Here is a 15,193-nt window from a genome sequence, read left to right on the forward strand (position 1 = left end):
TGCCCTGTAGAGGGCGCCACGCTGGATCAGACGCCCAATTAGAGCAAGTCTCCGCTCCAAAACTCGTGAAAACTTTGTGGGCAGCTGCCAATGAGATGAACGGCGAGCGACATTCCTTCGCTACTAACCGCAAAATCTGGGCCATCATTTTAGAGATATGGTCTTACCAGTCACTTGTAATCATATAACCTCAGGATGCATCAAGGAATTGATTCACTTTTGAGATGTTCTCATCTCACCATCCTGTGATGTTCTCCATATAGCTGTAGCTCATCTGTTCCCCCATATGTTGCTAGCTGGTACTGTTAACATCCAATGCTTAAGGTGTCACCCTTGCCTCAGTGGTTCAACTCTTGCCTGAGTCAGAAGAATGTGGGTTCAAGTCTTGCTCCAGAGACTTTGAGCATAAAAATCTAGGCTGACACTCCAGTGCAGTACTGAGGGAGTGCTCCACTGTCAGAGGTGCTGAACTTTGGCTGAGAGGTTAAACAGAGGCCCCGTCAGCCCTCTTAGGTGCACATAAAAGATCCCACGGCACTATTTTGAAGAAGAGCAGGGGAGTTCTCCCCGGTGTCCTGGCCAATATTTATCCCTCAACTAACATCACTAAAACAGATTATCTGGTCATTATCTTGTTGCTGGTTGTGGGAGCTTGCTGTGCGCATTTGCTGCTGCATTTCCTACATTAAAACAGTGATTACCATAGTGCGCTGTGAGAGTAGATGACCTTGCTGTGTCTGGGTGGATTACTTTGTGTCAAGGTGGATTACCTTGCTGTGTGAGGGTGGATTACCTTGCTGTGTGAGGGTGGATTACCTTGTGTGAGGGTGGATTACCTTGTGTCAAGGTGGATTACCTTGCTGTGTGAGGGTGGATTACCTTGCTGTGTGAGGGTGGATTACCTTGTGTGAGGGTGGATTACCTTGTGTGAGGGTGGATTACCTTGTGTGAGGGTGGATTACCTTGCTGTGTGAGGGTGGATTACCTTGTGTGAGGGTGGATTACCTTGCTGTGAGGGTGGATTACCTTGCTGTGAGGGTGGATTACCTAGTGTGAGGGTGGATTACCTAGTGTGAGGGTGGATTACCTAGTGTGAGGGTGGATTACCTTGCTGTGAGGGTGGATTACCTAGTGTGAGGGTGGATTACCTAGTGTGAGGGTGGATTGCCGTGTGTGAGGGTGGATTGCCGTGTGTGAGGGTGGATTACCGTGTGTGAGGGTGGATTACCGTGTGTGAGGGTGGATTACCTTGTGTGAGGGTGGATTACCTTGTGTGAGGGTGGATTACCTTGTGTGAGGGTGGATTACCTTGTGTGAAGGTGGATTACCTTGTGTGAGGGTGGATTACCTTGTGTGAGGGTGGATTACCTTGTGTGAGGGTGGATTACCTTGTGTGAAGGTGGATTACCTTGTGTGAGGGTGGATTACCTTGTGTGAGGGTGGATTACCTTGTGTGAGGGTGGATTACCTTGTGTGAAGGTGGATTACCTTGTGTGAGGGTGGATTACCTTGTGTGAGGGTGGATTACCTTGTGTGAAGGTGGTTTACCTTGTGTGAAGGTGGTTTACCTTGTGTGAGGGTGGATTACCTTGTGTGAGGATGGATTACCTTGTGTGAGGGTGGATTACCTTGTGTGAAGGCGGATTACCTTGTGTGAGGGCGGATTGCCTTGTGTGAGGGCGGATTGCCTTGTGTGAGGGCGGATTGCCTTGTGTGAGGGCGGATTGCCTTGTGTGAGGGCGGATTGCCTTGTGTGAGGGCGGATTGCCTTGTGTGAGGGCGGATTGCCTTGTGTGAGGGCGGATTGCCTTGTGTGAGGGCGGATTGCCTTGTGTGAGGGCGGATTGCCTTGTGTGTCAGGGCGGATTGCCTTGTGTGTCAGGGCGGATTGCCTTGTGTGTCAGGGCGGATTGCCTTGTGTGTCAGGGCGGATTGCCTTGTGTGTCAGGGCGGATTGCCTTGTGTGTCAGGGCGGATTGCCTTGTGTGTCAGGGCGGATTGCCTTGTGTGTCAGGGCGGATTGCCTTGTGTGTCAGGGCGGATTGCCTTGTGTGTCAGGGCGGATTGCCTTGTGTGTCAGGGCGGATTGCCTTGTGTGTGAAGGCGGATTACCTTGTGTGTGAAGGCGGATTGCCTTGTGTGTCAGGGCGGATTGCCTTGTGTGTGAAGGCGGATTACCTTGTGTGTCAGGGCGGATTGCCTTGTGTGTGAAGGCGGATTGCCTTGTGTGTCAGGGCGGATTGCCTTGTGTGTGAAGGCGGATTACCTTGTGTGTGAGGGCGGATTACCTTGTGTGTCAGGGCGGATTACCTTGTGTGTCAGGGCGGATTACCTTGTGTGTGAAGGCGGATTGCCTTGTGTGTCAGGGCGGATTGCCTTGTGTGTCAGGGCGGATTGCCTTGTGTGTCAGGGCGGATTGCCTTGTGTGTCAGGGCGGATTGCCTTGTGTGTCAGGGCGGATTGCCTTGTGTGTCAGGGCGGATTGCCTTGTGTGTCAGGGCGGATTGCCTTGTGTGTCAGGGCGGATTGCCTTGTGTGTCAGGGCGGATTGCCTTGTGTGTCAGGGCGGATTGCCTTGTGTGTCAGGGCGGATTGCCTTGTGTGTCAGGGCGGATTGCCTTGTGTGTCAGGGCGGATTGCCTTGTGTGTCAGGGCGGATTGCCTTGTGTGTCAGGGCGGATTGCCTTGTGTGTCAGGGCGGATTGCCTTGTGTGTCAGGGCGGATTGCCTTGTGTGTCAGGGCGGATTGCCTTGTGTGTCAGGGCGGATTGCCTTGTGTGTCAGGGCGGATTACCTTGTGTGTCAGGGCGGATTACCTTGTGTGTGAAGGCGGATTACCTTGTGTGTGAGGGCGGATTACCTTGTGTGTCAGGGCGGATTACCTTGTGTGTCAGGGCGGATTACCTTGTGTGTCAGGGCGGATTACCTTGTGTGTGAGGGCGGATTACCTTGTGTGAGGGCGGATTACCTTGTGTGAGGGTGGATTACCTTGTGTCAGGGTGGATTACCTTGCTGCCATGTTAAACCCCAGCTGGTAGAAGTTCATAAAACACTGGCTAGCATGTACAGAGCTTGTGCATTTTCAAATTTGCTTGAAAAATTCCAACGTGTCTAAATGACAAAACACCGAACCCACACTTACCAAAGGTATATTTCCGCGCACTCTCAATCTTTTAGAACAGAGAATATTACTGAAAGGAACATATTTTCATCTTGGTTTGAGGTCAGCGTCAGCTGAAAGGGTGCTTGGGAGCAGGGGAATTAAATTAAGATTGGAAAACATTTCAGGAAAGAGACCTTCCTTAGCAGCTGGCCAGTCCGTTAGTCGGTTCTAAACTCTGGTGAAATTATGTAGATCAGTGACATATATGAACTCCACTGTAGAGAGTGTTTGAGTATATTGGACTCCATTTTAGTTTTGGTTTATTGTATGTGTAAACACCTTGGAATGTTAAAGGCGATATATATACGCAAATTGTTGTTGTGTATAACAGCACCTGAGAGACTCACAGACCTAGTGAACAGGCACCGAGTGCAATTCTTATCTGATGGTGATGCTGCAGTCTGTTCATGTCAATGAATGCAAATTCAATTCGTTATTTGCTTAGACCAGAATTGACATGAACACTGTCAAAATCGAGGAAGAATTAGCATTATTCAAATACAGGAACCCGGATAAAAACAGCATAACTAAACAAGTGAAAAGCAAAATACTGCAGATGTCGAAATCTGAAACAAAAACAGCAAAGGCTGGAAACAGTCAGCCGGTCAGTCTGCCTCTGTGGAGATAACAGACAATCGATGCTGCGAGTGTGGACCCTTTCGAGAGACAGGCAGACATATTAATATTAAAAGAAGAAAATATATATAAAACAAACAGGGAAACAAACACAGAGAGGGATCATCAATGTCAAAGGCCTAGGCACCCTATAACCCTATGGTCTGAACACTCACTGCCATAACTTCAGACGTTAGCCATATCCTCACTTTCAATTGGTTTAATTTCATATCTAAACCGCAGGTTTTCCAATCGCATGACATGTGACACTAGGGTCGTATTCCTGGAAATTTCATCACATGACCTCCAGCCTCCAACCATCCTGCCCGGTCAAACAGCATTTCCACCCCCCCCCGCCAACCATCTCCAATATTCTTATAATTAAGAAACGAAAGTGTTCAGAAAAATGATTTTTCTCTCAGGCTGCTCACAGTAGTTTTCAGGAGATTAGTCTTTAGTTCTTAGAGACTCCGGGCAATCCTGAAGGGTTGGCAAACCTATGTAACACCTGTTCATTCATCTCCTCCCACACCACTGTCTAGGGCCCTTTTAATATTAATATTCCTCAGGTGAGAAAGGAATTTGTGTGTACTTCCTGCAACTTAGTATACTATATTCACTGCTCATAGTGCAGTCTCCCCTACAATGGGAGGACCATTCAGTCCACACACGCGGCTCTAAGCTCCCTGTCGCGCGCCTCTGGTGCAAGTCCTCTTTGCTAAGCTTCATAAGGAGAAACGTACCTGACAGTACCTCTCCTGGCAGGTATTTGTGGGAGTTGGAGTCGGTTCACCAGCCAGTGTTTCAGGCCATAGCCACCGTCAGCTGCCAGCCATCCCTAAACATTCACGTCACACTCAAAACACCCGGCACTGCAAAGTTGGATGGAATGACTGAAAAATGGTTGGATCCTGAATAAGCGGCTAATATAGTCCCATGGCTGTGGAAATGGAAGGATGGAATGGGAGGTAAAAAGGGAGGGAGGATGTAGATGTCAAAACCAAAAATTAAATTGCATTAGATGTGGAGCGACTGAAATTCCATGGGGATTCCACCAGCTTCCTGCCAAATAGGAGACCAGTGGAAGTTTAGGAATTTCAGCCTCGGAAGCTCTCATTGTGTCAGCTCCTGCTACTACATTAGGATTAGGAGTAGGCTATAATTTGGGACATGTCACATTGTTACTGTGAAACTTAGATAACTCCCAAATAACCCACTTGTCATATGTTACATGTCTGTTTTTGGAACATTCATTTAATGTCTAGCATGGAGTGTCCATGAAGGCATCAAAAACTTAGCCCGACCAGTAAGAGTTGAATTGGGACCCTACCTCCCCAGTCAGCTGAATATACATAGTTCTACTTATCTGCCATTAACGTTGCTGCATTTTACTTGTAACACAAGACACTTACACACAATAGACATAGACTGTTTATTCATCCACAGTGTGATAAGGCATGTGTCCCAGATGTCAAAGAGTCATAACGGCACAGAATGAGGCCATTCGGCCCATCGAATCCGTGCCAGATCTCTGTAGAGCAATCCAGTCAGTCCCATTCCCCCGCTCTATCCCCGTAGCCCTGCAAGTTTATTTCCCTCAAGTGCCTATCCAGTCTCCACTTGAAAACATTGAGTGTCTCTGCTTCCATCACGTCCGTCGGCAGCGAATTCCAGGTCATCACCACTCGCTGTGTAACAATGTTTTTCCTCACATCCCCCTATATCTCTTGCCCAAAACCTTAAATCTGTGTCCCCTAGTACTTGTGCCATCAACTAGTGGGAACAGCCTTTCCCCGTCTAGCCTATCCAAACCCGTCATAATCTTGTACACCTCTATCAAATCACCCCTCAACCTCCTTTGCTCTAATGAAAACAAATCCAGCTTCTCCAGCCTGTCCTTGTAGCTAAGATCCCCCATCCCCGGAGCCATTCTGGTAAATCTCCTCTACACCCTCTCAAGGGCCTTCACATCCTTCCTAAAGTGTGGTGACCAGAACTGGATGCAATACTCCACTTGTGGCCTAACCAGCGCTTTATAAAGATTCAGCATAACTTCTCTACTTTTACACTCAATACCTCTATTTATGAAGCCCAAGATCCCATATGCTTTGTTAACCACTTTCTCAATGGCCCTGAAATTAGGATCGGGAGCTTGCCGCGCGTGCAAGCCCCCAATGTGCACTCACCCTGCGCGCCGACATCTGAAGCCCGGGCCTGCTCGCATTTCCTGTCACTGGCCCGGTTCAGATGTCGGCGCGATGTGCTTACCTGATCCAGCGGCGTAGTTAGTGCGATGTGCCGACTGGGATCAGGTGAGCACTGCAGCCATTCAGGGGAGGGGAAACTCATTCATGAGTTTGAGAGTAAGAACTGTCAAACTCATGAAAAGTATGGGCTGCCAAAACACTACTTAAACTTTAAATAACATTTTAAAAAACATCCCACTGATTATATTAACTATAAATAAGTTTTTAAAAATGTTTTAAACAATTAATCAATTTTTTGAAAAAAATAAATTTAAAAAAAATAGGGTCTAAAACTAAACTTACCTTACTGTAAATTCTTTAAAAATAATAAACCTGTGGAAAAAAAATGTCTAAACTGTACTAAAAGCCCACTTACCTGTAAAACTAAGTACTTGCGTCTGGTTTTTCCACACATAAAAACCGGAGGCCTTTACACTCGGGCAACTCTGGGGGAAAAAAAAAAGGAATTTCACTGCGCACGCGCTGCCTGCGCAGTCGCACGCGTTCTGCCTCTTAACCCCTTGGGTCAGAGGACAGGAAATGCCGGTTTTCAGCGCATGTGCTGTGCATGCTGAAAACCGGCAATTCCTCCGGTCACACGCGTGAGTACCCCCTCCGTACTCACGCGTTGTGACAGGAATTACTGGGCGATTATGTCCTGCCACCTTCAGGGACTTACGCGCATTAATTCCCAGGTCCCTCTGTCCCTGCACACTCTTTAAAACTGTGCCATTAAGTTTATATTGCCTCTCCCTGTTCCTTCTGCCAAAATGCATCACCTCACACTTCCATCTGCCACTTGTCTGCCCATTCTGCTGTTGAGAAACAAACCCCAAGCCACATCCTGGTACTTATATAATTAGATTGATTGTAGGCATGCTCCCAGTTAAAGGATTAGGCCTCATACTACCCAAATACACTTCAAGATCTGGAGTTTCCTCCAAAGGCGCAACCCGGAAGTTCAATCTGAAATGTGCCCATTCCCGCGCCTATTCAAGTTGCGCTCAAGTTTCAGGATTGACTTGCGCCCAAAATCTTTTAGGCCACCTATTTGATTTGCTTCCTGATTGCACGTGTCTCTGGGTGCAAATTACACAGCAATTTCCAGGCCCAGATTGATTCAGTCAGCTGATCTGAATGGGTCCGGAAAATATTTTAACCGTTGCCCTGACGTTTTTATTCACTGTGCATGGTTGCTTTAATGTCAAGAAACCAGGGCAAGAAATAATGAAGGATTAAAGGGAAAGGCATCAACCTGACAGTGGTCCTTGCAAGCCGGCACTTTTTTAAAATTTTCTCGGTTCACCAAAGCCGGAAGCTAACTTGCCCAGGTTAGGTGACAAGTAGAATTGTCCAGGATTGGTTTCTTGCCTGAGCCTAGTTAGCAAGTACAATTTTCTGGTTCTTATGGGTAATCCATTCAATGTGCCTGATTGCTGCCGTGAGGTCTCGGGTCTTCACTGTACCACAATTTTTCTTTCTCTTCACAGAGCACGCGTGCTAATAAAGAAGAGTGCATTACATGTGAGGAGAGCTTAGGGTCACAACTCAACAGAAAGTAAGTACAGGACGGCATTTGCTTTAGCACTGTTGTTGGCCTATGCCAAAAGATATGGAAATTATGCAAACATGTTGTCACTGTTGAGCGCGTTGCCTAGCTACCATTACTGCCACTGTTCCTTCCTTATTCAGTGGAATGTAGCAGCTGCTGGCTTCAAGAGAAATAAAACTGAAGGTAAGAGTGAAGGGTTAAAGAAGGATGGTGATGATAAAACATGCCTAAACCATTTTGAACTAGTGCAACAACTTTTGCAGTAGTGTTATGGGAATTCAACGCGAAGCGCACAGCTAATTTATTGCCGTGTGACTACACTAACATCACCCTATACAATCATGTTCTGTCTGCTTGAATGATGTAACCCATGTATTCCCCTTGACGGTGACGACTGTTAAGCAATACCACGGTGGGATCCATCACTAAAATGCCAAAAGCTTCAAAATTTACAAAACAACCAGATTTATTTAAGATTTATCGGCCTAGAAATTGGGTTGGGGCGCCAAAGTGGCGCAAAAGTTGCCTGAGCACAGGATTTAGCGCAGCAATCGGAGTAATTCCGATCGCCAGAAATTCAGTTTCCGTACCGCTCGAGGGACACGGGGCGAGGCTCAAGGCGCTCCATGTCCCTCTTAGGGCGCTGAAACTGATTATCGCAGCGCAACGTGCCGCAGCGCCACACGCTGCGGCACGGCACGCTGCGGTACTGCAGGCCTTCCTCCCACTGTTAAGGGGGAGGTGCCTGCAACAGCGCGATCCCCGATCGCGAGTGCCGGCAAATGAGCCCGGCACCAAGGAGAAGTGCCGGGCTCTCAGGAAACAGCCGGCAATGCCGCGGGGGGGGGGTGGTTAGGAGGCCGGGGACGGAGGTGCTGGCAGGCGGCCGCCGAAAAAGCGGCCGCCCCGCACCTCCACCTTAATTTGCGCCGCTGCCGGCACAGTAAGGCCCCGTGAACCGGGCGCGGGTAGCGAGCGGCGCAACTGCGGCGTTTGCTACCAAATATCGCGAATGGGGCACTGCGCACACCGATGACGTCATCGGTGGCGGCGCAGCGCAAAAGCCTAACGCCACCATTAGCGCCCCTACTGAATATCGCGGGAGACGCAGCCAGTGGCGCTACAGCCACTGACTGCCTCTTTAGGCGCTAACAGGTGGCGCTACTCACCCAATTTCTCCCCCATCGTGGCTCCTTTCTCCAAGTCTGAAACTGTCCGTAAAACTGCCACCTCTTCCCTCTCTCCTGCCAACACCCTCCCCTCACAGGAGTTTGCATACTTTCCTTGCTCTTCTATTGAAACTACGATGGGTATTAAAAATGTCATGATATTCTTCCCCAACAATATGTGTAAGTGAAGTGTTGGACTCGGCACCTAAATATTTTTAATCAGATGCTGCAGTATAGATAAATCCAACCCCTGTTTCAATGTGAGCCATATTTGCTTCTACTTGTTCCAGGTAGCACCATGCTAAGCAATCCTTTGGAAGAACCAGCTTGCCTTCACAGACCCCCAGAGAAGGTCAACAGTGGTCTAGAAACACCCCAAGTAACAACAACACTATCAACCTGGAAAGGGCCTATTTCTCCCTGAAAATCCCTCAGGGCCCATTAACCCTCTGTCTAGTATGATGCAATGGGAAATTCCAGATCACGAGCAATGTATCAATCATTTAGGCCAGCTCCTGAACAAGTGTCAAATTCTACCCTTCCCAATGGTTGGAAGACACATTCCACCTCACTAAAAAGGAAGATCAGCAGAACTAGGTCTGGACTAGAGGGAGATGCTCCTGTAATACGGTGTCTGCAATTGAGACTGGCAACATTCATAATATCGCACGTGACAGACTGTCAATCTATCTCCACATATACACCATAAAGAATGCCACTTCATCTAGCTTTGGGTCTGTATGTAACATAGCACAGGTATAAGAGGGTGGGGTATGTTTGAGGTGTATTAATCACCCTGGTTAATCACTAATGACTTGTGAAAACAAATAGTTACTCAGGCTTTGTAACTTAAGTATACACAACATTCCTTCACTTGTAGGGGAGGGTTATATTTGGTGGTGCTTTTCTGTGGGGGGGGGGAGGAGAAGTTTAGAACATTTTGAAATTTTACATCGAAAGTGATGCATTAAAAAAAAAATCATTTTCTGGGTGTGGGTGTCACTGGCAAGGCCAACATTTATTACCCATTGTTAGTTGCCAGTTTGATACAACTGATTGGCTTGCTCAACCATTTCAGAGGGCAGTTAAGTCAACCACTTTGGTGTGAGATTGGAGTCGCATATAGGCCAGACTGGGTAAGGGTGGCATTAGTGAACCAGTTGGATTTTTACGACAGTTCAGCAGCTTCCATCTTCTACCGATGCCAGCTATTTAATTCCAGATTTTTAAAATTGAATTCCATTCTCAATCTGCTGTGGTGGGTTTATGAACTCATGTTCTCTGGATTACCAGTTCAGTAACAAAACCACTGCGCTATCTTACCATTGTGCCACTCTTCTTCCTCCCAGTTCAATCTGGTACTGTTCTCCCTCTCCAACGCATTTCAAGCTGGCATTCCTCTTCCACCAGTTCATGTTGTTACTCTTTTTCCACCCTTCTCCCCAGTAAACACTGGCACTCCCACACCCAAAGCACTGCTCCCAGCTCCTACCTCTTCCCTTTCCCCTTCATTTTCCACCTTCCCTCTCCCCTTAATTGCTATCTTTCTCTCCTTGCCTGTTATTGCTATTTCCCCTTCCCTTTCTCTTTTTCCCTCTCCCCTCAGTTCCTCGCCTACCTGAGCCCAGCCGCTGATGCACAGGAGTTGGGATCATCACCCCTCAATGGGATCCCTGGTGCTCCTAATGAAAGGGATCCATTGCATACATGAGAGAATTCCTGCCTACAGTACACAGCAACTGGGGATCCTTTCCATAAGCATTAAAAGTAGCATTGAGGGGTAGGACCCAGACTAGTCCAATTCATTGACAGCAGGACTCAGGACTGAGGGGAAAGGGGTCCAATCCACACTGATTTTTGAAAGTACAGGTCGACACAGCGACCAGCCCCATAAACCTCGGACGTGAAATGTGTTGCACGTGTGGATATAAATCTGTCATACACACACAAGCAGGCCTTTTGGCCCATCGTACCTGTGCCCGCAGTCTGAAAGTGCTTACCACTTGGTCCTGTCCCTCCATCTCTGTTTCTGGTAGGGTATTTTATGTCAATAACCCTCTGTGTAAAAAAAAATCTTTTAACCATTCCCTTTGTTCTTTTGGTGATGTTTTTATGCCCTTTATTTATGAAAATACTTTTCTCCTATTTACCTTAACAAAACACCTCATCACTGAATGCTTTTATCAGATCTCCTTTGTTCTAATGTAAATCGACGCCAGCTTGTCAATACTCATAACTAAAGCCTCTCATCTCTTTTATCCTCTTTAGTGAGTCTCTTCTGTATCGACTCCATGGTCCTGACTTCTTTCCTAAAGTAAAGCGCCCAAAACTAAGTATTCTAATTGCAGCCAATGATTTGTATTGCCTCCATGCTTTTGTACTGAAATCCACTATTTAATAAAGCCGAGGATTCTTTATGGTAAATGGAATTACACTGAATCCAGCAAGACTACAAATCTGGTGACCTTTACTGTCACAGCACCATGGAAAGTGAGTGATGGAGGTCAAACTAGAATGATGCAAATTTATTTCCTTTGGCAGTGCTACACCTGTCTGATTTACCAGAGTTGCACAGTACAATGCAAATCCTATGGTACTTTTTGCATCTTATGTATATAGATTCATTTTCCAGATCCTGTACAACAATGAGGACCTGTTGCTTTTGATCGACAGATCCTATGATAGTGCAGATCCTATTTTTCGTATGATGTGTGCACGCGTATGCCTTGAGTACTGTGTACAGTTTTGGTCTCCTTATTTAAGGAAGGATGTACTTGCATTGGAGGCAGTTCAGAGACGATTCACTAGGTTAATTCCAGAGATGAGGGGTTTGACTTATGAGGAAAGGTTGTGCAGGCTGGGCCTATACTCATTGGAATTTAGAAGAATGAGAGGTGATCTTATCGAAACATATAAGATACTGAGGGGACTCGATAGGGTAGATGCAGAGAGGATGTTTCCCCTCATGGGGAATTCTAGAACTCGGGGGCACAGTCTCAGAATAAAGGGTCGCCTGTTTAGAACTGAGATGAGGAGGAACTTCTTTTCTCAGAGGGTCGTAAATTTGTGGAATTCTCTGCCCCAGAGAGCTGTGGAGGCTGGGTCATTAAATACATTTAAGGTGGAGATAGACAAATTTTTGCAAGATAAGGGAGTGAAGGGTTATGGGGAGCGGGCAAGGAAGTGGCTTTGAGCCCAAGATTAGCCATGATCTTATTGAATGGCGGAGCAGGCTCGAGGACCAAGTGGCCTATTCCTGCTCCTATGTCTTATGTTCTTATCCGTGTGTGAGAGCGCAACTGTGCGATGGCTCGTGTATGTGCGCACGAGAGCTCGTGTGTGTATGTGAGTGCATGAATGTATGTGTGTGAGCGCACGTGTGTGTGAGCGCACATGTACGTGTGAGCGTGCGTGTGTGTGAGAGCGCACATGATGTTCCCCAGTCTATGGATGATGCTACACTGCAGATTGCAGTAAATGAATAACTCAGGAGGAATGGTATGGACTCCCGAAGTGCACTGCCATTACGTCAAGTAACTATACATACTTCCACTCGGGGTAAAAACAACAACAATGCTACTAATTTCAGAGAGTACTATTAACAGAATAATTTAAAAGGATTTTGGGAAAGGGATGGGATCACACAGATTATAGAGAGCTGGTACAGGCCCAGGGGGCCAAATGACCTCTTTCTCTGCTGTAATCTTTTATGATTCTAATTGGCTTTTGAGCATGGATAGATGGATAGATTTTTATAGAGCCAGAAATAAACTTGTAAGTGTAATGATCAGTAACATGTCATTCTAGAATGGTACACTAGGTGGAGCTGTATGTTTAGTGGTGGGCTACCCACAAGGCAGTAGTCAAGATAGATGCCTGTACACTAGTCCACATGGCTGAATAAATGACTAGCTCAAGCTAGCTGTTCATAATGAAAACGTCTATTTATTTATGAACATAACATGGTACCAGGATTGGTAATATCTGCTGAATATTGTGAAACGTGACATGGAGAATTTGAAGCCACCGGAGGGTTTGAAACTCACGGGGAATGTCGACTGCAATTGGCGGACTTTCAAACAACAATTCGAACTCTACATTGCTGCCATCGGGTTCGGTACAAAGCCAGACGCAAGGAAAATAGTGTTACTGCTCACGGTTGCAGGCCCGCAGGCGATAGAGGTATTTAATACGTTTGTATTCGATCAAGAGGAGGACGGAGAAAAAATGGACGATGTGCGAAAGAAGTTTGATACACATTGTTCTCCAAAAAAGAACGAGACCTATGAGAGGTACGTGTTCCGTTCACGGACACAGCAGCAAAATGAGACTTTTGATAGCTTTGTGACCAATCTGAAACTGAAAGCACAGACATGTAATTTCTCTGAACTGAAATCATCCATGATTCGTGACCAGATTGTGTTTGGTATTCATGATAAAAAAGTCAGGGAACGTTTGTTGAAAGAAACTGAACTAACATTGGAGGATGCTGTGAAAATATGCCATGCCAGTGAGCTAGCTCAACAGCACGCAAAGACTTTCAGTGAAATGAATAATAATGCAACTGTAATGAGTGACTGTGCTGCTGTCGATGCTGTGTCCTACAAGGGGATGAAACGTGGGCAGAACAGAAATGCAAAGCAATCGGAGGATGGAATTTTTAATTGTAAACGCTGTGGTTACCAGCACCAGTCAAGACAATGCCCAGCATTTGACAAAATGTGCACAAAATGTAATGGAAACAATCACTTTGCCAAACAATGCTTTTTAAAAGTAAAAACAAAGAAAGGGCAACAAGTCAATGTGATTGGGGACACTGATTTAAGTGAGACATTTTTTGTAGGAATGGTGTCATGTGACAATATAGAAAAGGATACAGAAAATGTGCAGCCCTCAGGAATGGACAATGCTGAACATAAAGTTAATGCAGTAAAAGAGGACAAATGGATAATGCCACTGCAGGTAAATGGAGCATTAGTTACATTGAAACTAGACACTGGGGCAAAAGCAAACTTAATCAGTATGAGTGACATTAAAAATATGAAAGAAAAGCCCAAAATACAGAAAAAGTCAGTACTACTGAAGGACTATAATGGACAGAAAATAGATAGCTTAGGTGTATGCAGACTTAAAGTGACAGTCAAAGACAAAGTGCATCATCTCATGTTTTCTGTTGTGGCTGAAGGACTTGATTCACTACTAGGTGACAAAGCTTGTGAGGACTTAGAACTGGTCAAGAGAGTCTACCGTATAAACTGTGCCATAAGCAGACCAGATGACTCAGTGGATTCTGTAGTGAGTAATTTCCAGGATGTGTTCAAAGGATTTGGAGTTCTACCATTCACTTACAAGATCCAGCTAAAGGAGGATGCTCAGCCAGTGGTACATGCTCCACGGAGAGTTCCAGCACCCCTGCGTGACTGGCTCAAGAAAGAACTGGGAGAATGACCACACTAGGAGTCATCAGGAAAGTCGAAGAGCCAACAGACTGGGTTAACTCCATGGTATGTGTAAAGAAAAAGAACAATGATCTAAGAGTATGCATGGATCCAAAGGACTTAAATGCAAACATAAAACGTGAACACTACCAGATTCCCAAGCAAGAAGAAATCACCAGTGAAATGTCAGGTGCCAGATACTTCACAAAGCTCGATGCCTCACAAGGATTTTGGCAACTAAAACTAGATGAAGAGAGCACCAAATACTGTACCTTCAACACACCATTTGGCAGGTATTGTTTCCTCAGAATGCTTTTCAGGATAATATCTGCATCTGAAATCTTTCATAGAGCAATGGAACACATAATTGAAGGTCTGGAAGGAGTTCGGGTCTATGTTGATGACATCATCATCTGGGGCTCCACACTGAAAGAACACAATGAGAGACTGACTAAAGTGCTACAGAGCATACGCCGGAATGGACTGAAGCTCAACAAAGCCAAGTGTCAGTTTGGCATCCAGGAAGTCACTTTCCTAGGAGATAATCTATCTAGTAAAGGAATAGAGCCAGATATGGAAAAAGTAAACGCCATACTCAAAATGCCCCGACCCACTGACAAAAAAGGAGTGCTACGCATCATGGGGATGATAAACTTCATTGGAAAGTTCATTCCTAACTTGTCAGCCAAGACAGCCTGTCTGCGAGACCTGCTACATAAAACAAATGAGTTCGCATGGACGGAAAGACATGAACAAGAGTGGATGAACCTCAAAACAGTGCTGACAACCACACCTGCACTCACCTTCTTTGACCCAACAAAGAGAATCAAAGTGTCAACGGATGCATCAAAAGATGGCCTAGGCGCGCGGTCTTGCTACAAGCAGAGGGTGAAGATTGGAAGCCTGTTGCCCATGCCTCCAGGTCTATGACTGATTCTGAGTGTCGATATGCCCAGATTGAAAAGGAATGTCTAGGCTTGGTAGTTGGACTAGAAAAGTTCCATGGCTAC

At 46.2% G+C, this 15,193-nt stretch overlaps 1 protein-coding gene across 1 annotated transcript in view; it reads left to right on the plus strand.

Annotated features, from left to right (window-relative positions):
- Nucleotides 1-15,193, plus strand: part of trpm5 (transient receptor potential cation channel, subfamily M, member 5) — a 133,839-nt gene that overhangs the window by 5,230 nt on the left and 113,416 nt on the right. The window contains exon 2 of the mRNA XM_086007635.1: nucleotides 7,515-7,582. Within this exon, the coding sequence (XP_085863761.1) occupies nucleotides 7,515-7,582 (68 nt within the window). The remainder of the gene's footprint in view (nucleotides 1-7,514; nucleotides 7,583-15,193) is intronic.

The sequence above is a fragment of the Somniosus microcephalus genome, chromosome 15 (genome assembly GCF_052327205.1).
Source record: "Somniosus microcephalus isolate GS21.2 chromosome 15, FLI_Smic_1.0, whole genome shotgun sequence".
In the NCBI taxonomy this organism is placed as follows: Eukaryota; Metazoa; Chordata; class Chondrichthyes; order Squaliformes; family Somniosidae; genus Somniosus; species Somniosus microcephalus.